The 21,543-nt window shown below is 38.0% G+C and overlaps 6 protein-coding genes, 1 long non-coding RNA gene and 1 pseudogene across 10 annotated transcripts; 4 read left to right on the forward strand and 4 right to left on the reverse strand.

Annotated features, from left to right (window-relative positions):
* LOC130504358 (uncharacterized) lies at nt 1-658 on the forward strand. The gene is made up of 2 exons (XR_008941237.1): nt 1-95; nt 161-658. It is a non-coding gene; the product is annotated as an uncharacterized LOC130504358 (long non-coding RNA).
* Nucleotides 659-682: 24 nt separating this feature from the next.
* On the reverse strand, nt 683-2,868 carry LOC130504356 (cysteine-rich receptor-like protein kinase 15; annotated as a pseudogene).
* Nucleotides 2,869-3,979: 1,111 nt separating this feature from the next.
* On the reverse strand, nt 3,980-7,088 carry LOC130494355 (cysteine-rich receptor-like protein kinase 11). 2 transcript variants are annotated; one of them, XM_056998972.1, is made up of 7 exons: nt 6,170-7,088; nt 5,654-5,785; nt 5,403-5,524; nt 5,092-5,305; nt 4,755-4,992; nt 4,519-4,672; nt 3,980-4,440 (listed from the first exon to the last, which is right to left on the reverse strand). In XM_056998972.1, exons 1-7 carry the CDS (start codon nt 6,984-6,986, stop codon nt 4,150-4,152), a joined length of 1,968 nt encoding a protein of 655 aa, XP_056854952.1. In that variant the 5' UTR covers nt 6,987-7,088; the 3' UTR covers nt 3,980-4,149. The 2 variants fall into 2 exon arrangements, with proteins under 2 accessions (XP_056854952.1, XP_056854951.1); XM_056998971.1 differs by having other exon boundaries at nt 6,155-7,086.
* Nucleotides 7,089-7,873: 785 nt separating this feature from the next.
* Nucleotides 7,874-10,573, reverse strand: LOC108837660 (cysteine-rich receptor-like protein kinase 17). Its single transcript, XM_056998974.1, has 7 exons — nt 9,663-10,573; nt 9,450-9,575; nt 9,257-9,363; nt 8,969-9,179; nt 8,647-8,884; nt 8,413-8,566; nt 7,874-8,319 (listed from the first exon to the last, which is right to left on the reverse strand). Exons 1-7 carry the CDS (start codon nt 10,504-10,506, stop codon nt 7,993-7,995), a joined length of 2,007 nt encoding a protein of 668 aa, XP_056854954.1. The 5' UTR covers nt 10,507-10,573; the 3' UTR covers nt 7,874-7,992.
* Nucleotides 10,574-11,651: 1,078 nt separating this feature from the next.
* Nucleotides 11,652-14,480, reverse strand: LOC108854317 (cysteine-rich receptor-like protein kinase 17). 2 transcript variants are annotated; one of them, XM_056998973.1, is made up of 7 exons: nt 13,570-14,480; nt 13,358-13,483; nt 13,167-13,267; nt 13,028-13,088; nt 12,562-12,799; nt 12,333-12,486; nt 11,652-12,239 (listed from the first exon to the last, which is right to left on the reverse strand). In XM_056998973.1, exons 1-7 carry the CDS (start codon nt 14,429-14,431, stop codon nt 11,907-11,909), a joined length of 1,875 nt encoding a protein of 624 aa, XP_056854953.1. In that variant the 5' UTR covers nt 14,432-14,480; the 3' UTR covers nt 11,652-11,906. The 2 variants fall into 2 exon arrangements, with proteins under 2 accessions (XP_056854953.1, XP_018483343.1); XM_018627841.2 differs by having other exon boundaries at nt 12,878-13,088.
* A 244-nt stretch (nt 14,481-14,724) lies between these two features.
* On the forward strand, nt 14,725-16,118 carry LOC130504357 (uncharacterized). Of its 2 annotated transcripts, none has more exons than XM_056998976.1 (5): nt 14,725-15,016; nt 15,406-15,472; nt 15,546-15,594; nt 15,712-15,770; nt 15,893-16,118. In XM_056998976.1, the coding sequence occupies exons 1-5, from the start codon at nt 14,810-14,812 to the stop codon at nt 15,901-15,903; spliced, it is 393 nt and encodes a 130-aa protein (XP_056854956.1). In that variant the 5' UTR covers nt 14,725-14,809; the 3' UTR covers nt 15,904-16,118. The 2 variants fall into 2 exon arrangements, with proteins under 2 accessions (XP_056854956.1, XP_056854955.1); XM_056998975.1 differs by having other exon boundaries at nt 14,729-15,016; nt 15,712-15,756.
* Nucleotides 16,119-16,684: 566 nt separating this feature from the next.
* Nucleotides 16,685-20,368, forward strand: LOC130504359 (eukaryotic translation initiation factor 3 subunit A-like). Its single transcript, XM_056998977.1, has 12 exons — nt 16,685-16,766; nt 16,851-17,239; nt 17,321-17,536; nt 17,607-17,975; nt 18,068-18,097; nt 18,181-18,408; nt 18,481-18,642; nt 18,725-18,940; nt 19,046-19,375; nt 19,452-19,550; nt 19,638-19,827; nt 19,909-20,368. The coding sequence occupies exons 1-12, from the start codon at nt 16,685-16,687 to the stop codon at nt 20,181-20,183; spliced, it is 2,586 nt and encodes an 861-aa protein (XP_056854957.1). The 3' UTR covers nt 20,184-20,368.
* Nucleotides 20,369-20,580: 212 nt separating this feature from the next.
* On the forward strand, nt 20,581-21,538 carry LOC130504355 (putative F-box protein At5g42430; the record flags this gene model as incomplete). The annotated part of the gene is made up of 1 exon (XM_056998970.1): nt 20,581-21,538. A coding segment is annotated over exon 1 (843 nt), but the record flags the coding sequence as incomplete, so codon positions are not given.
* Between the last annotated feature and the right edge of the window lie 5 nt (nt 21,539-21,543).

Below are 21,543 nucleotides of genomic sequence, written 5' to 3' on the forward strand. Positions count from 1 at the left end.
AAGATACGAGCTTTACGCATTTTACAACGAATCCGCCATTACAACACCTCCGCCGGCACCACTACCGCCGGTTTCAGTTCCTCCGCCGCCGCCGGGTTAGAACTCTTGTCTTTACCGCTCCCACTGTCTGATATCAATGCTAATGATGTCTGAATAACAGGGAAAGGTGGGAGTTCAAGTGTACTAGTGGTAGCCATTGTGGTTCCTATTATAGTGGTTGCTCTGCTTTTCATAGCTTGTTATTGTTTCCTTGCAAAGAGGGCAAAGAAGACTTTTGACACAGCATCTGCATTTGATGGTAAAGATGTCAATTGAATTATAATCTGATTTATGTCAATGTTCTAGGCATGGAGGCTCTGGAGTAATGGGACACCGCTAGACCTCATGGATCCAATGATTTTAGATAATTTCCAAAGGAATGAAGTTGTTCGATGTGTCCATATAGGTCTTTTGTGTGTTCAAGAAGATCCTGTAGAGCGTCCACCCTTGTCAACCATTGTTCTGATGCTCACTAGTAATACTGTGACATTACCCGTCCCTAGGCAACCAGGTCTTTTCTTTCAGAGTAGACTTGGAAAAGACCCTCTTGTAACCGCTGGAACTCACAAAAAAAGAATTTGTAAATAGGCAAAATCATGTTTAACAAACTTCATCTTAATTACGAGAAGATGAGTGGAAGACTTACTAGGTGCCAGCTATCCTGCTTGTATTATCTTGGGTTTGATCTATCCCAAAGATCCTCGCCATTCCAAAATCAGCAACTTTTGGATTCATATCCACATCTAGGAGAATGTTACTTGCTTTGAGGTCACGGTGTATAATTGTGAGCCATGAATCTTGATGGAGATACAAAATTCCCCGTGCAATCCCTCCAATGATCTTATATCGTCGAGTCCAGTCCAGCTGAGGTTGCTTTGCAGGGTCTGTGTGTGCATATCCATGGAATTATAGTAAACTCTAAAGACTTGTAATCCCAAGTTTCAAGAATAAGGCTAAATAATTATTGAAACAAAGCAATAATCAACTGACCAAAGAGGAAGTAATCAAGGCTTTTGTTGGGCACATACTCTAGACCAGTATCCTCTCTTTTTGTTCTAGAGAAAATCCTAGGAGCCTAACCAAATTTCTATGCTGGAGCTTTGCAACAACAACAATCTCGTTCTTGAACTCTGTGTCACCTTGTCTTGATGATTTTGACAGTCTCTTTACCGCAACTTCAACCCCATTCGCGAAAGTTCCCTGTCCGTTTCCATCAGCACCATCTCGTTATCAAAATGTGTTCACACAATTTTTTTAAGAAAATTTGCAGAAACTCATGCCAAGTTAAGGAATAGTAGTACCTTGTAAACCTCACCAAATCCACCTTCACCAATTTTATTATTTTCGGAATAGTTATTTGTTGCAGCTTGAATAATTCTATAATCAAGTTGCAGTGACTCAATGGTTGTAATATCGTCCCCTGTTGCACAATAATTCATAGCAATCAGATGAGACAAAAAAAAAAACTGATCGGTGAAATAATCTAAACCTAGTTAAGGTTGTTATTCCACTGCAATCTTTACCATAAAAAGCTGGTGCATTGTCTGAAATCTTCTTTGTCCTCTTTGCAAGGAAACAATAACCAGCTATTAAAATCAGAACCGCCACTACAACACCCACAACGATGGCTACTATTAACACTTTTGAATTATCATGTTTACCTGCATATAAAAAAATAAACATTTTCTTGAGATCGGATAGTATTGAATATTTAGAGAAACCAGAGTAAAAAACAGAGGAAGATAAAAGAGTTCACCAGTTCGTGTAAGAGATGAGACAGGAGAAATAGACGCCGGAGGAGGTGGTAGCGGTGATGGCGATGGTGGCGGCGGTGCATGTTGTTCTTCAGGTGTTCTAGTGTCGTTTTCGTTGAAGAACGAGTAAAGCTCGTACCTTGAGTTACAACTAGGCCAGAAAAGTCTACCCCCAATTCTATTAAGAGGCATCCCATCGATGGATCGATGCAGGCAACGCAAACATTCATATCGTGTCAGATCAGGAGTGCACTGAACCAGACCGTATAAACTCTGGAGTGCTGTCCAATTGGCTTTGATCGTATAGAACTTCTTAGAACTATTAGCTGCTTTGTCGGCAGCTTGGTTCATCGTGGTCGACACCAAATCTTCGAACCTGTCTTCTTGATTAGATGAAATAATATTACCGTTCAGCAAGATAAACCCTCCTTCGTACACAAGGGTCGATAGAATATTTTGGTGAGAGTATCTGAGCATGCACTCCTCGTAGTAAAGCACGACCTCACTCTCATTGGGACACCGAGCTAAGGTATCGTTGACTGAGAAGGCGACGCAGCGATGGCAAACTTCAGGCGAGACGTCTCCTCGGCAGAGGAAAAGTCCTGTGACCCTGTCGGGATCGCGTCCCACCGTGGCGTTCTGGAATCCGGTGGAGTAGGAGGCGTCGGGGGAAGAGAGAGAGGACAAAAGGGTTTTGAGATTGGTGGAATAAGTGCTGTTTCTTGTATAAGTTGTTGCATTTGGGCACGAATGGAATGTGTAACGAGGATTTTGAGCATAAGCTCTGAAGCTAGCGAGTAAGGAGAATAGGGCAAGGAAGATGAAAGTGGTGCAAGAAGACATGGTTCGACTTCTTTCAGTTTGGTCTACATCATGAAGCTCTCATTTATATAACGAATATATATATATATTTCCTCTCTTTTTGAGTCTGTGACTACCGTAGATTGCCGTGAAACAGGGTATGATTTGTGGAGTGACGACCACCGTAAGTCAATAAAAGTCAAAGTAAACGCTTTTTTTCCTTCTTAATGTAACTTTTATTATGCAACAAAAATATGAACGTATAAAGTGGGGTTTTAGACTAAGTCAGACAAGAACAAGACAAGAAAAACATGGCCTTTGGAACTTTCTTGTCTTGCTTTCCCTTTCTCATGTACTCTTTTTTTTTTGAAACACAACTTAATTTCATTAAACCTTAAACTTCTTGATTACAATGGTTAGAGGGAATTATCCATCCTCTTTGATTGAAAGCATAAACTACAACAATGTAAAATAAACAAGATAATTCTTCAATCGAAGATAACAGCGGATTCGAGACAGGACTTGAATGCGTCGAAGTAGCCTTCACGACAAAGTCGGATAGCATAGAAATAGTCACATATAGTGACGTTGAAAACCAGCCCTCGTGGATGAGGAAGCTGAAATCAAAACTCGACACCGAGTTAAGATAATCGTCTCCTTTTATAGAAAAGAGGAATGGAGATAAAGACCAACCGGGTGAACCCACCGGTAAACTATTCTTCTTAAAAGAAAGATATGGCATTATGCCATGTACTCTTTTTTACTAAGTGTATATAAGTCTCTTCTTATTTTTTTATGTTGAATTGTTGAATAACACATTACCTGGAGAAGAAAAAAAACATTACCTGAGACATTGTTTAACAGCTTCAACGATGATCCAGATCTCTAATTGTTTACATCATTTATAGTATGGGATATGGACCGTATCCTAGACAGCCTTGAATCTTGGTTGCGTCTAGTTTGTGGTGAGAAGAATCCGAGAGGTTGAGAAACAGATAAAATGACAGAGATGATAGTGCCCATACATTATTGTCGACAGTTTGGGACAAATGATAAACCAACAAAAAGTATGAAAACAATGTAGAAGCATCACAAAAGTTATACACATAGAAATACTTCCATATTTAACGAGGCTCCAAAGGAACTTCTTTTTAAAAGTTCACACAATACATATTGTGCAGAAACAGAGGACTGATACAGAACTCTTCTTTCCCATCTTCTGTCTTGTGTGTGCGTGTGTGAGTGTTTAGTTATTGTGGCTCTTGCTAATTTAGCAACGTGAATTTCGGTGTACATTAACAATAAAAATGACTACTGGGTGCTGGCGGTATGGAAAGACTATAATCTCAATATACGAACCTAAGAGTGAAAAGCAGAGTGTCTGGTCATCATTAGTGAGTTGCCTTTATTATTAACTAAGAACTTTCAAAATTCATATTTAAGAACTCGATTATAAATTTACAATCACACAGAATAAAATGAGAGTGAAGTCTAATCTGAGAAACAAAACACAGGGAGATTCAAGTCCACATCAAGATTGATCTTCAACGAAGATTTAACTCACTAATGGACCAGTAGATTGACCTGACTCCAAATCTACAGCTGATGAGTTTTGATCACGTGTGATTTGGACAAAAAATCCAGGTTGTTGAGGCACAGGTAAGGTGATTGTGTTACTAGTGAGCATCAAGATGATTGTCGACAAAGTTGGACGATCCATAGGGTTCTCTTGAACACATAACAATGCAATATGGATGCATCTGACAACTTCACTGCTGTCACAACTCTCTCTAACAAATGGATCCACAAGTTCTAACGGTGAGCCATTTCTCCAAAGCTTCCATGCCTACACAAGGATAGATCGATTAAATACATTGAAACCTGATCGTAGTTACAAGAAGATTGTTTCTGTTTATGTACTTACATAAGTGACCAAGTTGCTACCATTACTATCTGTTTCGTGGAAGCTGCTATTCTTCTTGCCAATAATAATCTCCAAAACTAAGACCCCAAAGCTATATACATCAGATTTTGTGGAGAACTGGCCATGCAATGCATACTCAGGAGACATATAACCGCTGAAACATAGAGTGAATTTGAGCATATAGATGACAATCAAAGACTTCAATTCATAGGATCTCAAAGGGGAAGAGAAATTACTATGTTCCAACTATTCTGCTTGTATTTTCAAGGGTTTGGTCAGCCATGGTAATCCTGGCCATGCCAAAACCCGTAATTTTCGGGTTTATATCTGCATCTAAAAGAATGTTACTGGTTTTAAGGTCACGGTGTATGATTATAAGCCGTGAATCTTGTTGAAGATATAAAATTCCTCGAGCAATCCCTGTAATGATCTTGTATCTCATTGTCCAATCCAACTGACCTTGCTTTGAAGGGTCTACACATCCATGCATACACATAAAGCACACAGTTTTTAAGAATAGCTATATCATTATGATTTCGATAAAATATAGTAGTAGTATTGACCGCAACCTACCAAAAAGTAGATAATCAAGGCTATTGTTAGGAACAAACTCGTAGACTATAATCTTTTCTTCCGGCTCCAAACAACACCCAAGAAGCCTAACAATATGTCTATGCTGAAGCTTTGTAACAACAAGAACCTCGTTCTTGAACTCTAGTAGTGCACATTGTCCTGATGTTTTGGACAGTCTCTTCACAGCAACTTCAGTTCCGTTTGGAAGTATACCCTAATGAAATTGACATTTTTACAAACCCATATTGATTCAAAGTTTCAAACTTTCAAGTGAAATAACAGAAAAAGAAGTTGAACAAACTTAACTATACCTTGTACACTTCACCGAATCTACCTTGACCTAGCCTGTTACTGCTCGAAAACTTATCTGTTGCAGCTTCAATAGTCTTAAAATCGAATTGTAATGAATGTGTAGTTGAGATATCATCAACAGCTGCACAGAAAAAAGAGAAATAATGTTAATTAGGCTGAAAGAAATTCACTTCTCTTGTTGAGCCAGAAAAAGATCAACAAAGTGAACAAAGGTGCTTGGACTTGGGGCAGATACCACCGATAAACTCACATTGAAAATCAACTTCTTCGTGCGATTTTCTCCTCCGGTAAAAGACAAACGCAAGAGCGAGCAGCACCAAGACGATGACAATGATCGCAGCCACAATTCCAACGATAGCTCCCACTGAAAGGGAATCGCCATCTACGCAGTCAACAGTCACCAAGGTAAGAATATTATTACACCTAAGTGAAATTACATCAAAATTTTACAAATTTCTTCTTCTCTTCGTTTTTTTCTTGACAAATCACTTTTCTCATTTATTTACCGAAATTATAATTAGAATAAAAAATGAAACTTCGCTAAGTTTTAATAGAGAAACCAAAAAAAACAAATAATAAAAATCAATTGTTTAAGAATTTTTTGAAAGTGTCACGTTTAATTTCTCCTTTTTGAGGTTCCATACTTATCTAAACGTCATCCAATTTTGTTCGACTTGATGTCTTTTTATATTCTTATGAAAGTCTTCAATAACTAAATTTTACATTTTAAAACGTTAAAAGGACATAGTACCTTTCTTTTCCGTACCGTCTCCGTCGCCGGTCAAAGGTTGCTGCGGAGCTGCTTTGGTGGATATATTATCAAAAGCCCCTAAGAACGGATAAAGATCCCACCGGAAAAAACAGCTCGGCCGCCTAGCAACGCCGCCTTGATTCCCACGGCAACACTCTTGATACCTCCTAACATTTGCTCGGAGACAAGCTTCACAATTCTCCGGAGACAAATCCGGTGTACACTCCATCAACGCGTAAACTCGCTGAAACGTAGTCAACGATGTGATATCCGCTGCATAGTACTTACCACTAGAAGACGATGAAGCTCCACTGCGTCCCGCTGAAGCCGTATCTATCAGCTTAATCATAAACGCATCCCAAATTCTTTCGAACTCCGACATGTTAATGGTGATGTTCCCAGTGTTGTATCTTAATGAGTTCGGCTCTAGGTTCATTGATCCGAAGAAGGAACTGTTCGCATACCGAACCATGCAGAGAGTTTCGGTGCCTGGCCATGAGAAAGCCTCAGTTTGGTTAGGACAGTTCTGTATCATATCTGTCACTGCTTTAGTTATGCACTCTGAGCAGTGTTTTGATTGAGCTCCAGGGATGCACAAGCCCATCGCGTAGACTCGGTCTGGTTCTTGCCCGATCGAGGAGTTGTAGAAGAAACCGTCTCGAGACGTGACGTTAGAGGCAAGAGACGAGAGAATGAGTCGACGGTTTGAGTCATACGTAGTGTTTGGTCTGAAAGTTCCCGTTGTGTTCAGGCAAATCTGTCCGGACACTGAGATGAAACTAAAAGTCACAAGGACGGATAAGAGAAGTGGAAAGAGACTGATCCGACACATTTTTTCAAGTTTATGTTTAGTCTTTTGGTGTCTTGAATAGGTAAATGTTAAATAGGCGTATACGTTTTTTTTTTCTTTTTTGAAAAAGGGTTGATAGGCATACATTAATAAGTTGGCTTTTTCAAAAGTGGAGGCTCCAAAATATTTAATGAGACCAAGGGACCAACATTTGACTATAGTATTTTGGGAGACGGTTATTTGGGAAATCAAAGTTAGCGTTAGTTTAAATCGAATTATTTACATTAAAAATTGGAAGGTCTTAGAAGATGTTAACGTGTGACGTGTTGTTCACTGGTGATTAGCATATTATAATGGACCGCAACCACATAAACAATTTAGGATGAAAGAGATCGAATACGAAATAGATTTGTTCAAGTGGCATTAATTTTGTTTGTTTTGACTGAGAAAACGACGTAATTTTTTTGTCAAGCGTGACGTAAATCAGCCTGATGAGAATACACTGCATAATTCAGCAATTCTTATTTTGTGAATGAGATCAAGGACCAAGGTTTAGGCCAATATGGCTTATCGTTGCTTGACATCCAAGGAACAAGTTCCAGGTCTAGTAAAAAACCAGCTTGACCTGGAGTGTGGTAAGAGACTCCTCTGCTTTATTCGTATTCTCTAAGGTTATACTTGTAAATTTTCTTCTTTATTATACAATACCTGAAGATAATCTGCAAATATTGTTGAGTGGCCATGAACCTTTTTATGCATGGACATAAAACAAGTGACACGCCTTTGTCAAAGTAACACAATAAAACAGAGCCATACAACCTTTAAGCTCAGGGTCTTTCGGTTGCTTGTTTCCCAAGTTATGTGTTCTTTGTAAAGTTTCTTTTTTTTTGTCAACTATAAAGTTTCTTTATAACTAAACTTACTCTCCAAATTTTAATATCGAGTTTTATGCTAAATCAGTCGAACTTTTACATATGTGGACATAAAACAAGTGACAAGCCTTTGTGGAAACTAGAAACAAGTGAACTAAACAGAACATCTTGACTATTCAACGAGGATTAACATCAGTGATTGTTGCTTCATCCACAGAACAAGTATAAGACTTGCTGCTCGATTGACTGGGGTCCAGGCCTGACATGGTCGTTCCTGGCCTGTTCCCAAAAAAAAATCCAGGTGGCAGAGGTACAGGCAGACTAATAGAGCTGGTTGTGAGCATTTGTTGAATCGTTGACATTTTGGGACGATCTGCAGGATTTCCTTGAACGCATAACAGTCCAATATGAATGTATCTAACAACTTCATCGATGTTACTGTCTTCTTTGATACCAGGATCAACGAGATCAGGCAATGATTTGTTCTCCCAAAGTCTCCAAACCTGTAGAAGTTATGTAAAATATATTCAGAACTTTTATCATTACTTAAAAGAATCAATAATAGTTTGAGACTATATTATGTTCTAGCTGCTCACATATGTGACTAAGTTGTTAACTAAACCATCCATCTGACGGAAGCTGCTATTCTTTTTGCCACTAATGATCTCAAGAATCATTACTCCAAAGCTATATACATCTGATTTCATCGAGAATTGGCCATGTATCACATACTCAGGTGGCATGTAACCGCTGCAAAATACATTTTAATTAGCTGAAAAAGATTATGATTATCAAAATTCATCAGGTCCAAATAGAGTATATATACTCACAAGGTTCCAACTACTCTTGATGTATTGCCTACAGTTTGGTTCATTCCAAAGATCCTTGCCGTTCCGAAATCAGCAATTTTTGGATTCATATCCGCATCTAATAGAATGTTACTAGCTTTGAGATCGCGGTGTATGATCTTGAGCCTTGAATCTTGATGAAGATATAAAATACCACGACTGATCCCACCAATGATGTTGTGTCTCACAGTCCAGTCCAGCTGAACTCTCTTACTAGCATCTGAATAGTCATGCATAATTACAACTGGCTATGTATAAGAAGAAACAACAAAGGAAAACTGTATATAATATATAAACAACTGACCGAAGAGGAAATAATCAAGGCTTTTGTTAGGAACAAACTCATAGACGAGTAACTTTTCTTCTCCTTGAAGTGAAAAGCCAAGAAGTCTAACAAGATTTATATGCTGAAGCCTTGCAACAACAACAACCTCGTTCTTGAACTCTCTTTCACCCTGTCCTGCTGTTTTTGAATGTTTCTTTACCGCAACTTCAGTTCCATTCATGAGGATGCCCTTCGTAATTAATACAAAATAAGACATAATCATTTCATTATTTCCTAAAGAAAGAAGCAATATAGATGGGAAAATACCTTGTAAACCTCACCAAATCCACCTGCCCCAAGCTTGTTCGCCTCGGAAAAATTGCCCGTCGCAGCTTCAATTGTCTTAAAACCAAATTGAACAGATTCCGCTTCAGCTAAGACCAACAGTAAGATAGTCAAAAAAAATTCCTAAGCAAACAATGAGATTCTTATGAATACAATACCAATTGAAGCAACTCACTTGAAAGTTGTATATCTTGCTTTTTCTTTCTCCTCTTGAACATAAACATGCCTACAGAAATCAATACTATGATAACCACAATAACTACAACTATCGCTGCGACAACTCCTCGTGAGATATTTTTATCTGCACAAAAAACCATTACACAACAAAAAAAAAACTTTACACAACGTAAAAAAAAACTGCTCTGGCATTGTTTCTAAAGTGACTTGCCTTTTTTGGTTATATCGGTCAAATTAACAGAAGGACTGTCTAAAAGCGGAGGCGGATCATTAATATGATCAAAAGCACCAGAGAAATTATACAACTCCCACCGGAAAAAGCAACTTGGCCGCAACATAATGACACCTCTCTTCCCATGATACACTTTTTTATAGTAATCAACGCTTGACTCAAGACAAAGACTACAATCCTTTGAAGAAATATCTGGAGTGCATTGCATCAGCATCAATATGTTCCTGTAAACCGGCACTGGAGCTACATCCTTTGCATAGTATTTACCAGACAATGATAAAGAAGTAGATGAATTGTTTCTCTCCGAGGAAGAAACTCTCGTGATCATACGAAGCACTAACCCGTCCAACACACTATCAAACTCCTTCTGGTTTTCTTTTCTTACGTCCATTACATTATAAAACGGTGTAATAGGCTCCAAGGCGAGGACCCCAGAGAAGGACTTGCTGGAGTAGCGAACAAGGCAAAGGAACTCGTCACCTGACCATACGAAAGCCTCTGTTTGGTTCAAACAGGTACTTAGTAAACTGTCTGAGGCGGCCTGGACACAGTGTGAGCAAGCTTGTGGTTCAGCACCTGGAGCGCACATCCCCAAGGCGTAAACTCTGTCCAGACCTACCCCGATGGAGCCGTTGAAGTAGCCGGCGTGAGCCGTGACGTTAGAAGCAAGAGTAGAGTTTATGAGAAGGCGGTTCTTCTCATATGGACTATTGGGTTTGAAAGTCCCAGAAGCTTCATCACAAGTTTGTTGTGCAGAAACAAAAATGGGACTGAAGCTTATGAGTATGAAGCAGAGGATTGATACAGAGCTCTTCTTTCCCATTTTTTTCTTCTTTAAATAATAATTCAGAGCGTTTGTGTGTTTTGGAATGTGTGTATCTTATCAGTTTGTCCTGAACTTTGAATATTACACCTCACTGACAACGCGATATACTACTTTTTTTTCTTTCTGTTAGTAAAATACAACACGCAGCAGGACTACAAAATTGCCTACTCTAGATTTACGTCGGTGACTTGTCTCACTAATATTATATTAGTCAAAAAGTGACAACTTTGAATTTATTGGAACAAAAATGTGACAACTCTGAATTTTTGTGGGAGACTTTTCAAAAAATGATATATTTGAGTTAAAATGAAGAGTATTTTTGTTTAACAATAAATAGTAATTGTAAATTTGTGAAGTAAATAACAGATTAATCAAGAAATTAATTTACAAATCATATTACAAAAGGTAATCAAATAAAAAAATAATATAATCACTAATAACATTATAAAAACTAAATAGTAATATTTTTTAAAAAATCTTAATTAGTTTGGATGATATTGTTAATTTAACAAACTGTTCAATTAATTTAGATAGGTATGTGTTATTTGTAAAGTTTCCTTTTAACAAAATTTTACTCTTTAAGTTGAGTTAAAAAAAAGGAACTAATCTTTTCTCTCCAAATTTCAATAGTGAGTTTTTTGCTGAATCAGTCAAACTGAAAGTTAACGTTCAAATTATTTCATATGTGGACGTAAAACTAGTGACTAGGGCCGGGGTTAAAATATCCATAATTTTTAATTCAATTTTTTATTTATTTTGATTCGTACCAAAAAATTCGGAATTTTTGCAACTCTATGAATTAAAACAAATACTAATATGCAGTATCTAAAAACGAAGTAAATCAGAAATGTTAAAAAAAATTAGGAACGGATATTTGATTCCAGTCGTTTCAATTATATATACATATATTTAAGAATTATATATGCAAATTATATAATTATTATATTTTATGTAATATTTTATTTATTAAATTTATTATTTTAGTTATTAAATATTTTAATTAAATAGTATTTCTTTTGTAATTATATATTATTATTTTATATTATTTTGAATTTTTTTATTATGTAATAATTATTAATTACAAAACGGAGCGGATAATCCACGAATAGTTTAAATAGTTTCGGATTTACGAATACATAAAATCTACGAACAATTTAAATAAATCCGAATATCCAAACTAACAAATACATAAAATCCACAAATAATTTAAATAGTTTCGGATATTCAAACTAAACGAATACATAAATTCGTATGAAGCAAGCGGATCAAAAACTCAAGTATTTGTATGGGAAGGAGCGGATCATGGATAGTGAAATTTTTCCAGATATCCGCTCCATGCCCATGCAGCCTTTGTGGAAACTAGAAACAACTTAAAAAAAACAGTTCATTTTCACTATTCAACGAGGATTAACCTCAGTAATTGTTGCTTCATCCACTGAACAAGTAAAAGACTTGTTGCTCGACTGATTCGGCTCCAATCCCTGGGATGAAGAAGTCGTTCCTGATCTGTTCCCGAAAAAAAATCCCGGTGGCAGAGGTACAGGCAGAGAAATAGAGCTGGTTGTGAGCATTTGGTGAATTGTTGACATTGTTGGACGATCTGCAGGATTTTCTTGAACGCACAACAGTCCAATATGTATGTATCTAACAACTTCATCGATGTTACAGTCTTCTTTGATACAAGGATCAATGAGATCAGGCAATGATTTGTCCTCCCAAAGTCTCCAAACCTGAAGATGTTACATAATATGTATTCAGAACTATGATCAATATATAAAATAATTAATCAAAGTTTGAGACTATGTTAGATTCTAATTGCTCACATAAGTGACTAAGTTGTTAACTAAACCATCTATCTGGTAGAAGCTGCTATTCTTTTTGCCACTAATGATCTCAAGAATCAGTACTCCGAAGCTATACACATCTGACTTCATCGAGAACTGTCCATGTGTCACATACTCAGGTGGCATGTAACCGCTGCAAATAAATACATGTTAAATTAGCTGCAACATTGTTTGTTTATCAAACTCAATCATAGAAGTATATACTCACAAGGTTCCAACTACTCTTGATGTGTTGTCTACAGTTTGGTCCATCCCAAAGATCCTTGCCATTCCGAAATCAGCAATTTTTGGATTCATATCCGCATCTAACAGAATGTTACTAGCTTTGAGGTCACGGTGTATGATCTTGAGCCGTGAATCTTGATGAAGATACAAAATCCCTCGACTGATCCCACCGATGATGCTGCGTCGCGTTGTCCAGTCTAGCAGAATTCTCTTACTAGCGTCTGAGTATTCATGCATAATCACAATTGGTTATGTAAAATAAGAAGAAACAAAAAGATAAAATTTAGAAAACAACTGACCAACGAGGAAATAATCAAGGCTTTTGTTGGGAACAAACTCATAGACAAGTAACTTTTCTTCTCCTTGAAGTGAAAAGCCAAGAAGTCTAACAAGATTCCTATGTTGAAGCTTTGCAACAACAACAACCTCGTTCTTGAACTCTCCCTCACCTTGTCCTGATGTTTTGGACAGTCTCTTTACTGCAACTTCAGTTCCATTCATGAGAATGCCCTTTATAAACGAGGCATCATCATTTCATTATTTCCTCAGGAAAGAAGCAATCTAGGTGGGAAGATAGAGTATCTATACCTTGTAAACCTCACCAAATCCACCTGCACCAAGCTTGTTGGCCTCAGAAAAATTGCTCGTCGCAGCTTCAATTGTCTTGAAATCAAATTGAACAGATTCCGCTTCATTTAAGAACCAACATTAAGCTCGTTAAAAAATGTTCCTAGGCCGTGAGATTCTTAATATTACAAATAGCAATCAAGGAAACTCACTTGGAAGTTGCATGTCGTGATTTCTCTCTTTCCTCTTGAACATAACAAAGCCTAAAGAAATCAATATTATGGTAACGACAATACCTACCACTATACCCGCGATTATTCCTCCCGAGACCTTTTTATCTGCATAGAACGGTTCTATTAGAACCACCAATTCCCACAAAAAAAAAAACAAGAACTGAGCTGGACTTATTGTTAAAGTTACTTGCCTTTCTTGGCTATATTGGTCAGATTAGCAACAGAAGGACTCTTTGGAGGCGGCAGTGAAGGCGGATGTTGACCATTAATATTATCAAAAGCACCAGAGAAATTATACAACTCCCACCGGAAAAAGCAACTAGGCCGCAATATAATGGTGCCTCTCTTCCCATGAAACAATTTCTTATAATAATCAACACTTGTCTCTAGACAAAGACTACAATCCTTTGAAGAAATATCTGGAGTGCATTGCATCAGCACCAATATGTCCCCATAAACCGGTACTGAAGCTACATCCTTTGCATAGTATTTACCAGACAATGATAAAGAAGTAGTAGACGAATTGTTTCCCACCGAGGAAGAAACTCTCGTGATCATAGGAAGCACTAACCCATCCCACACACTATCAAACTCTTTCTGGTCTTCTTTTCTTACGTCCATTACATTATGAAACACTGTATTCGGCTCTAAGGCGAGAACCCCAGAGAAGGACTTACTAGAGTAGCGAACAAGGCAAAGGAACTCGTCACCTGACCATACGAAAGCATCTGTTTGGTTCAGACATGTATATAGTATAATATCTGAGGCGGCCTGGACACAGTGTGAGCAAGCTTGTGGTTCAGCACCTGGAGCACACATCCCCAAGGCATAGACTATGTCAGGGCCTAGCCCGATGGAGCCGTTGAAGTAGCCGGCGTTAGCCGTGACGTCAGAAGCAAGAGTAGAGTTGATGAGAAGGCGGTTCTTCTCGTATGGACTATTGGGTTTGAAAGTCCCAGCAGCATCATCACAAGTTTGTGCAGAAACAAAAATGGGAGTGAAGCTTATGAGTAGGAAGCAGAGGATTGATACAGAGCTCTTTTTCTTTCCCATTTTTTTCTTTCTTGATTTGGTTATTTAGATAATGTATGTGTGTGTTAAAGTCTGTGGTTCTTATCAAAGCTATATCAGAATTTTGTATTAGTCTTACTCGAATGGCGGCACATGCACATTAATGAGAAAGTGACAGCTTTGAATTATTGTGGGAGAGTTTTCTAAGTCAACTTTAATTGTAGGTGAGGGAAATTAATGAGAATAACATACAGTTGAGCCTAAATTAATATTAACAGTAGCATATAGTGTAATAGTAAAATACATTCGGTCTATCAAAATCAAATAGTAGAATAGTAGTGGGGGTGAATTTGTAATTTCAAATCACTTAAAGAGAAACAGATTACATCGAGTAGCCACCGGAATTAACTATTTGGAAAAATGGACGCCGGAGCTGAAATTGAAATGGATCCACCGGTGGATGGAGATTCTTCGGCGGCGGAATCTGGGTTCGTCGGAAAATTGGATCCCTCGCCGTTGAATCAAGGGGAGATTCTGAGAACACTTGCCACGGTGGAGAAGGATTCGAAGGCAATCGCGGAGAGCTTCTCGTCTCTCTTTGTCTCCCTCCGATCGACTCTCTCTGAGGTTAGAAATAAAGAACCAATTTTTTAAGGTTAATTTCAGCAGCGCCTTTATTTGTCTCTGTGGGAGGATGCTAAACATTGCAAAGTTTGATGCTTTTGATCTGTTTGTGTCATAAAGACTGTTTCTTTCTCAGGATGGCTTGTTTGGTATTAGATTCATATACATTGTATGCTGGTTAAGTATGGTTTATACCGGTTATGTGCTATGTATACAAAGAAGAAACGTTGTTGGTTACATTGTAACAGAATCATATGGAATAAACGGGCAGATTTTACATCTTCATCTCTCTCGTTTCTCACTGAGCTTGAGCTCGATATCTCTGTATCTAATATTTGGTTAAAGTTGTTTGTTTTGTGTAGCTAATGATGGTTCCTTGATGGTGGTGATAGGCTACTGGAAGCTCAGTTGATCACATGACTTGCTTTGGAGATGCTGCTGGACGTCTTCAGGAAACCGGTATGGTTAAGTAAAAAAAACTAACTGGTTTTGTATGAAAGAACAATTAGCTTTAACTGCTTTTGTTTTGCAGCTCTAGATGCATCCACTAAAGGGAACCGCTACATCAACTCCTGCCTCAGGTACTTTCGTTATGGTCTCGATAATTACTCTTTTCTGATCATAGAGAATACTGAGAGTATATATGTTTCCAAAATATGATTGTTTCATACGATTCCTTAAACTTTCAAATGGTGCAGATTAAACGAGGAAATTAAAGGCGTTGAGACTCTGGCGGCTCGGTTGTATCCTCAATTTGGTTGGTTCTTTTCGTGTTAGCCATGTGTGGTTGAGTGCCATATACATACCATGTTTAGCTCAAAGCTTTCTTAGAAGTTGTGGTTTTAGTTGGTACAATCCTTGATAAATCAATCTCTGCAGAAAGCACCTGAGGAGAAATGTGGATGTTCTTGACACGGCTGTGAACAAGCTTCTCCGTCCTCCTTGACTAGTCTATTAGCTTTTCACGGACTTTTATCACTTGTTTTCTCGTACATAAAGATTTTGATTATAACTGCTGTTTTTCTTTTTCTGACAAAATGTTTTATGTCGTGAAACTTCTTCTTTCTTTTTTTCTTCAAATAATAAATTTCAATAATATCCCTCAGTATTGTCTATGATCAGAAAAGAGCTATTATATAACGAAAGTACCTGAGGCAGGAGTTTATGAAATATATTATTGTAATTAACTATTCTACTAATTAATATGAAAAGAGCATGTAGAGAATTGACTTCTTAAAAAAAAGAAAGGAAGAGAAGCCAAAATTAGTTATACACTCATATGCGTGAAAAAACTCCATTTTCTCAGTTACAAAAAAGAAAAAGAAAGGAAAACACGTTACAACTCTATAAGACGTGAGGTAAAAGACATCGTGAAAAGGTAACTCTGAAACTTCAAAGCCCTAGAAAACACGTTACAACTCTATAAATAAGAATCTCTCTGCGCCGCCTAACTTATTGAATCTTAGCTTCTTCAGATTAATTTGGTTCGTGATTTTATCGATTATAGACTATTCTCTGAGTATGTGTTCCACTCGCCTAGTCGCCTATAAACTATTTTTTCATAGTATGAATCGTGCTTCAAGTTCCAAGTTCCAATTCTTTCTCCTTAAATTAATGCCGTTCTTACAGGTCTAAATAAGAGTTTGCTAGTTAAACCGTTTAGTCTGAATCATGGCGATTTTTTTTCAATCCGGAGAATGCACTAAAAAGCGTGCAGAAGGAAAGTTACAAATTGATATGCCTTTGAGCCCACGTCTTGTGCTATTTAGTTAATCTTTGTTTGACCATGAAGTTTACTTCCGGCTGTACGAATTGAAATTGTGTTGCCCCATTGCAGAGCTTATAAACGTTGGGCAGAAACAAGATGCTCTCCAGGTGCTTCACGATCTCATTACCTCAAGGGGCTTCAGATCTTGGCAGAAACCACACGAGAAGATTATGTTAAGATTCGTGGAGCTTTGCGTTGACTTGAAGATGGGCAGGTTTGCTAAAGACGGATTGATCCAGTACCGTAATTCTTGTCAGCAAGTGAACGTGACTTCCTTTGAAGAAGTAACCAAGCAACTCGTACGTCTTGCTACTGAGAAAGCTGAGGAGGCCCTTGATAAGGAGGCTCTTGATGTAGATGGTCTCGAGGTTACACCGTGGTTGAAGTTCTTGTGGGAAACATACAGAACGGTTCTTGAGATATTGAGAAACAACTCGAAGTTGCAAGCCTTGTATGCGGTTAGTTTAGTTAATTCTCCTAGGCAATTACATTCTTGTTAGCTTTTTTTTGTTTGATATATTCATTGTTGTTTCTTGTAGATCACGGCACATAAAGCCTTCCAGTTTTGCAAGAAGTATAAAAGACCAACAGAGTTTCGTAGGCTTTGCGAAACTATGAGAAACAATTTGGCGAACCTTGACAAATACAGAGACCAGAGGGACCGTCCTGACTTGACAGAGCCTGAGACTTTGCAACTTTACCTAGACACAAGATTTGAGCAGTTAAAAGTTGCTACTGAGCTTGGACTTTGGCAGGTATAAATGTTCGCGTCTCTGTGTAATATAGAGTGTATAATCGGTATATTCATGTACCTTACTTTTGCAGGAAGCTTTTCGCTCTGTTGAAGATATATATGGATTGATGTGCATGGTCAAGAAAACTCCCAAGTCATCTTTGCTGGTGGTTTACTATTCCAAATTGACTGAGATCTTCTGGACTTCTTCTAGCCATCTTTACCATGCTTATGCTTGGCTGAAGCTGTTTAGCTTGCAGAAGAATTTCAATAAGAAGTTAAGCCAGAAGGATCTGCAGTTACTAGCTTCATCTGTTGTCTTGGCGGCACTCTCTGTTCCACCGTTTGGTCAGGCTCGTGGTGCTTCCCGTTTAGAGTTTGAAACTGAGAAAGAAGGCAATTTGAAGATGGCTAATCTCATAGGCTTCAATCTTGAACTTAAATTCGAAAGCAGGGATATGGTAACATAAGTTATCTTTCTTATGCTGTTATCATGTTACATCCTTTGTTACTTGCTTGCTGACTATAGTTCAATCTGTTTTATTTATTTCAGCTTTCTAGGGAATCACTTTTGTCAGAGCTGGTGAGCATCTCTAGCTGGAATTGTTACTTTTGTGACATTTTTATTTTCTTTTGGTGTTTTGACATAATTTATCTCTCAATTAGGTTTCAAGTGGTGTTTTGAGCTGTGCAACTCAGGAGGTCAAAGATCTTTACCATCAACTAGAGCATGAGTTTCACCCACTTGATCTCGGTTCCGACACTAAGCCTTTGCTAGATAGAATCTCCAAACTAGGTGGGAAGCTGTCAACAGCTCCTTCTTTACCAGAAGTACAACTCTCTCAATATGTTCCTTCTTTGAAGAAGCTTGCTACTCTGAAGCTGCTTCAACATGTAAGTTGCACTCTTTTTTTTTACCTATACTTCTGCATGTACCCACAAATCTACTGTTACAATTTTTCTCAGGTGTCTAAGATGTATCAGACGATAAGAATTGAGTTTCTAGCTCAGCTGGTCCCTTTCTTGGACTTTTCAGACGTTGAGAAGATATCAGTTGAAGCTGTGAAACACAATTTTATAGCCATGAAAGTTGATCATGTGAAGGGTTTTGTAACTTTTGGAAATCTGGTTAGTCTATTCTGCATTTAAGTAGTTTTACTATTAACTTTTTGATAGTTTTGCTTGATGTTGTTTTGTTTCATGTTTTCAGGGTAATGAGTCTGATGGGTTGAGAGATCCTCTGACTATATTTGCTGAGACTATGAACAAAGTAAGAGCTATGTTATTCCCTGCTTCAAGTAAGCTTGGTGACATAGTAGTACCAAATCTAGTGGAGACTGTTGAAAAGGAGCATAAGAGATTGCTTGCCAGGCAATCTTTCATTGAAAAGAGGAAGGAGGAGCAAGAGCGCCAGCTATTAGAGATGGTATTTTTCTTACATCAAAACATGTGTTTAGGCGTCAATCATACTTCATTTTCGTTTGGATCACTTGAGACAAAGTCTCACTGTTTTCTGTGTTTTGTTTTGAAGGAACATGAAGAGGAGAAGAGAAAGCTTAAGCTTAGGATGCAAACCGAAGAGGCGGAACAAAAGAGACTTGCCTCAGAGGTTGAGCAGAGGAGGAGACAAAGAATCCTTAGGGAGATAGAAGAGAGGGAGCTTGAGAAAGCTCAGGCTTTGCTAGAGAACACTGAGAATCACCAGATAAAGGTAGAAGAAATGGAGAGAAAGCTCCTTAAACTTGCCAAAAGAATGGATCACCTGGAACGAGCAAAGAGAGAAGAGTCTACCCCTTTGATTGAAGCTGCATATCAGCAAAGACTCGTAGAAGAAATAGAATCTCATGAGCAGGAGCAACAGGTGAACTATTTTTCTTAACAGTGGTTTCTAAGTTGAGGCATACAAAGGTCCTTATAGTCTCTTATGTTTTGTGTAGCGTGAGGTCGAGCTCAGCAGGGAACGTCATGAGAGTGAACTGAAGGAGAAACGCAGGGTGACTAGAATGTTATCTTCAGAATCTTTTGTTGAGAACATGGTCAGTGATGATGTCTTCATGATGCTATAATATCATGTTTTATTCTTATTATCAAGTAACTCAAATCAAAATCTTTTATTTTTTCAGGTAATATTCCAAAATAGAGTGATTAGGCTTCGAGAAGCCGAGTTTGAGAGACAAAAGAGAGAGAAAGAGGAGCATCTTCAAGCCAGGAAACAAGAGAGAGATGTTAAAAGAAAGAAGATATATTACTTGAAATGTGAAGAAGAAAGAATAAGAAAGCTTCAGGAAGAAGAGGAAGCTCGTAAGCAGAGAGGTTAATAAGATTTTATAGTCATGAATATGCAATAACATTTGATGTGTCTTATCTGAGAAGTGTCACTAAAGTTTCCTTCAGATGCTGCAGGTCCTTCACAGTCGTCTGCAAAATACATTCCTAAGTTCAGGCTTAGCCAAGCCACTGAAGTTTCGGGCTCCTCAGATGACCAATGGGGAAGCAGAAGACCACAGCATAGTGGCAGGAACAATGCTCCACCTCTGGTCGAAGGAGACCAATGTGGCAACGGAGGTGAGCGACCTGGTGGTGATTCTTGGCGGAGTGAAGAAGGTAGATATGCATTTAGAAGCGGAAGCCCAAGGTCTTCCTTCTCATCAAGAACCTCTCAACGCTGATGCCTGTGTAGTAGAATTCTGGTCTCAGTTCCCATAAAATAAGAGTTCAGTGAAGAAATAATTTAATCTATTTTAAGACTCGTTTTGTTTGCTCCTTCTTGAGCTTCCTTGTTCTGTAGTTCATCGACTTTTCAGTTGATCTTTATCAGTATTTATGCTGTGTAAGAAAACATGTTGCATTAAACGCCAATTAGTTTCTAATCTCTGTTACGTTCTCACTTGTTTACAAAGCCACTTATTTGATTAATAGCGTTTTTCAAATTTTATAATAACGTGATCAGCAAGTAAACACTTAAGATTATTAGATTTTTCCTTTTAATTTCTTTATAAATATCTAACAATTTCTTTTATCAGTTTGGTTAAATTTTAACTATAAATAAGTCGTTCTAAAGGAGAGCAAAAAAAAAAAAACATCCCATCAAAAATAATAATTCTTACTTTTTCTTCTAGAAAGCGATTTCTAGGGTTTTCGATCGTTTCTGTGCCACTAGTTCAAACCCTTCGAACTCAACATGAGAAGAGGAGAAAACTCATATTCTATCCCCATTGATCTCATCACAGAGATACTCTCGAAATTGCCAGCCAAATCAATAGCTAGGTTTTCTTGCGTTTCAAAGCCATGGAGTTCTATGCTTGCCAGTCCATACTTCAAAGAGTTGTTCTTCACCAGGTCCCTGGCTCGGCCGCGTATCTTATTCTCCGTTAAACGAGATGGTAACGATTTGTGTTTTTTCTCGTCGTCACAGCCTAGTAATCCATATGAGAAGTCGTCATCTCTTGTAGTTACCGCCGACTCTCACATGAAGTTACCTAAAGACAGGCTTACAAGTTATTGTAGACATGCCTTGGGTTTGGTCTATTTCTGTGGACCTAAGGAGATTGTGATATGTAACCCTAGCACGGGACAGTTGGCTCTTTTACCCAAAGTAGGGATGCTGAGTGTGAGAAACTATTTAGGGTTTGATCCGGTTGACAAACAGTTTAAGGTATTGTCCATAAACTTTGACAAGCCGGATCGAGTTTTGACACTAGGAGGGACTGGAGGCAATTCGTGGAGGGAGCTCTATTGTCCCTTAAAACATTTTTCTACGCGTGGTTTGCATGAAGAGATATGCATCAATGGGGTTTTGTATTTCTTTGCTACACAAAACAATGGACTTTCTCATCTGATTGTTTGCTTTCATGTTAGGTCTGAGGAATTCAAGTTTATCTACAAAGATTTCTTGGAACGAGAGAAAAGAACGTACACTGATTTTATTAGTCACCGGGGTAATACTAAACTGATAAACTATAAGGGTAAACTAGGCGTGATTACTCTGGAGTATGATTATAACCTTTTGGATCTGGATCGTCATGACCC

This window comes from Raphanus sativus, unplaced genomic scaffold (genome assembly GCF_000801105.2).
Source record: "Raphanus sativus cultivar WK10039 unplaced genomic scaffold, ASM80110v3 Scaffold1518, whole genome shotgun sequence".
In the NCBI taxonomy this organism is placed as follows: domain Eukaryota; kingdom Viridiplantae; phylum Streptophyta; class Magnoliopsida; order Brassicales; family Brassicaceae; genus Raphanus; species Raphanus sativus.

Excerpts from the sequence above, each read along its gene's own strand:
- LOC130504359 (XM_056998977.1), top strand. The coding sequence starts at position 16,685 with ATGGCGATTTTTTTTCAATCCGGAGAATGCACTAAAAAGCGTGCAGAA. Across the intron at positions 16,767-16,850 it reads TGATATGCCTTTGAGCCCAC|AGCTTATAAACGTTGGGCAG; the intron begins GTCTTGTGCTAT and ends GCCCCATTGCAG. Across the intron at positions 19,828-19,908 it reads GGAAGCTCGTAAGCAGAGAG|ATGCTGCAGGTCCTTCACAG; the intron begins GTTAATAAGATT and ends AGTTTCCTTCAG.
- LOC130494355 (XM_056998971.1), bottom strand. The coding sequence starts at position 6,986 with ATGTGTCGGATCAGTCTCTTTCCACTTCTCTTATCCGTCCTTGTGACT. Across the intron at positions 5,525-5,653 it reads CGAAGAAGTTGATTTTCAAT|CTGTTGATGATATCTCAACT; the intron begins GTGAGTTTATCG and ends TTTTCTGTGCAG. Across the intron at positions 5,306-5,402 it reads GATTCGGTGAAGTGTACAAG|GGTATACTTCCAAACGGAAC; the intron begins GTATAGTTAAGT and ends CAATTTCATTAG.
- LOC108854317 (XM_018627841.2), bottom strand. The coding sequence starts at position 14,431 with ATGGGAAAGAAAAAGAGCTCTGTATCAATCCTCTGCTTCCTACTCATA. Across the intron at positions 13,268-13,357 it reads TCACGACATGCAACTTCCAA|CGGAATCTGTTCAATTTGAT; the intron begins GTGAGTTTCCTT and ends TCTTAAATGAAG. Across the intron at positions 12,487-12,561 it reads TCAAGAGTAGTTGGAACCTT|CGGTTACATGCCACCTGAGT; the intron begins GTGAGTATATAC and ends ATTTATTTGCAG.
- LOC108837660 (XM_056998974.1), bottom strand. The coding sequence starts at position 10,506 with ATGGGAAAGAAGAGCTCTGTATCAATCCTCTGCTTCATACTCATAAGC. Across the intron at positions 9,180-9,256 it reads GATTTGGTGAGGTTTACAAG|GGCATCCTCATGAATGGAAC; the intron begins GTATTTTCCCAT and ends TTAATTACGAAG. Across the intron at positions 8,567-8,646 it reads TCAAGAGTAGTTGGAACCTT|CGGTTACATGCCACCTGAGT; the intron begins GTGAGTATATAT and ends TGTATTTTGCAG.
- LOC130504357 (XM_056998975.1), top strand. The coding sequence starts at position 14,810 with ATGGACGCCGGAGCTGAAATTGAAATGGATCCACCGGTGGATGGAGAT. Across the intron at positions 15,473-15,545 it reads TGGACGTCTTCAGGAAACCG|CTCTAGATGCATCCACTAAA; the intron begins GTATGGTTAAGT and ends TTTGTTTTGCAG. Across the intron at positions 15,757-15,892 it reads GAGACTCTGGCGGCTCGGTT|AAAGCACCTGAGGAGAAATG; the intron begins GTATCCTCAATT and ends CAATCTCTGCAG.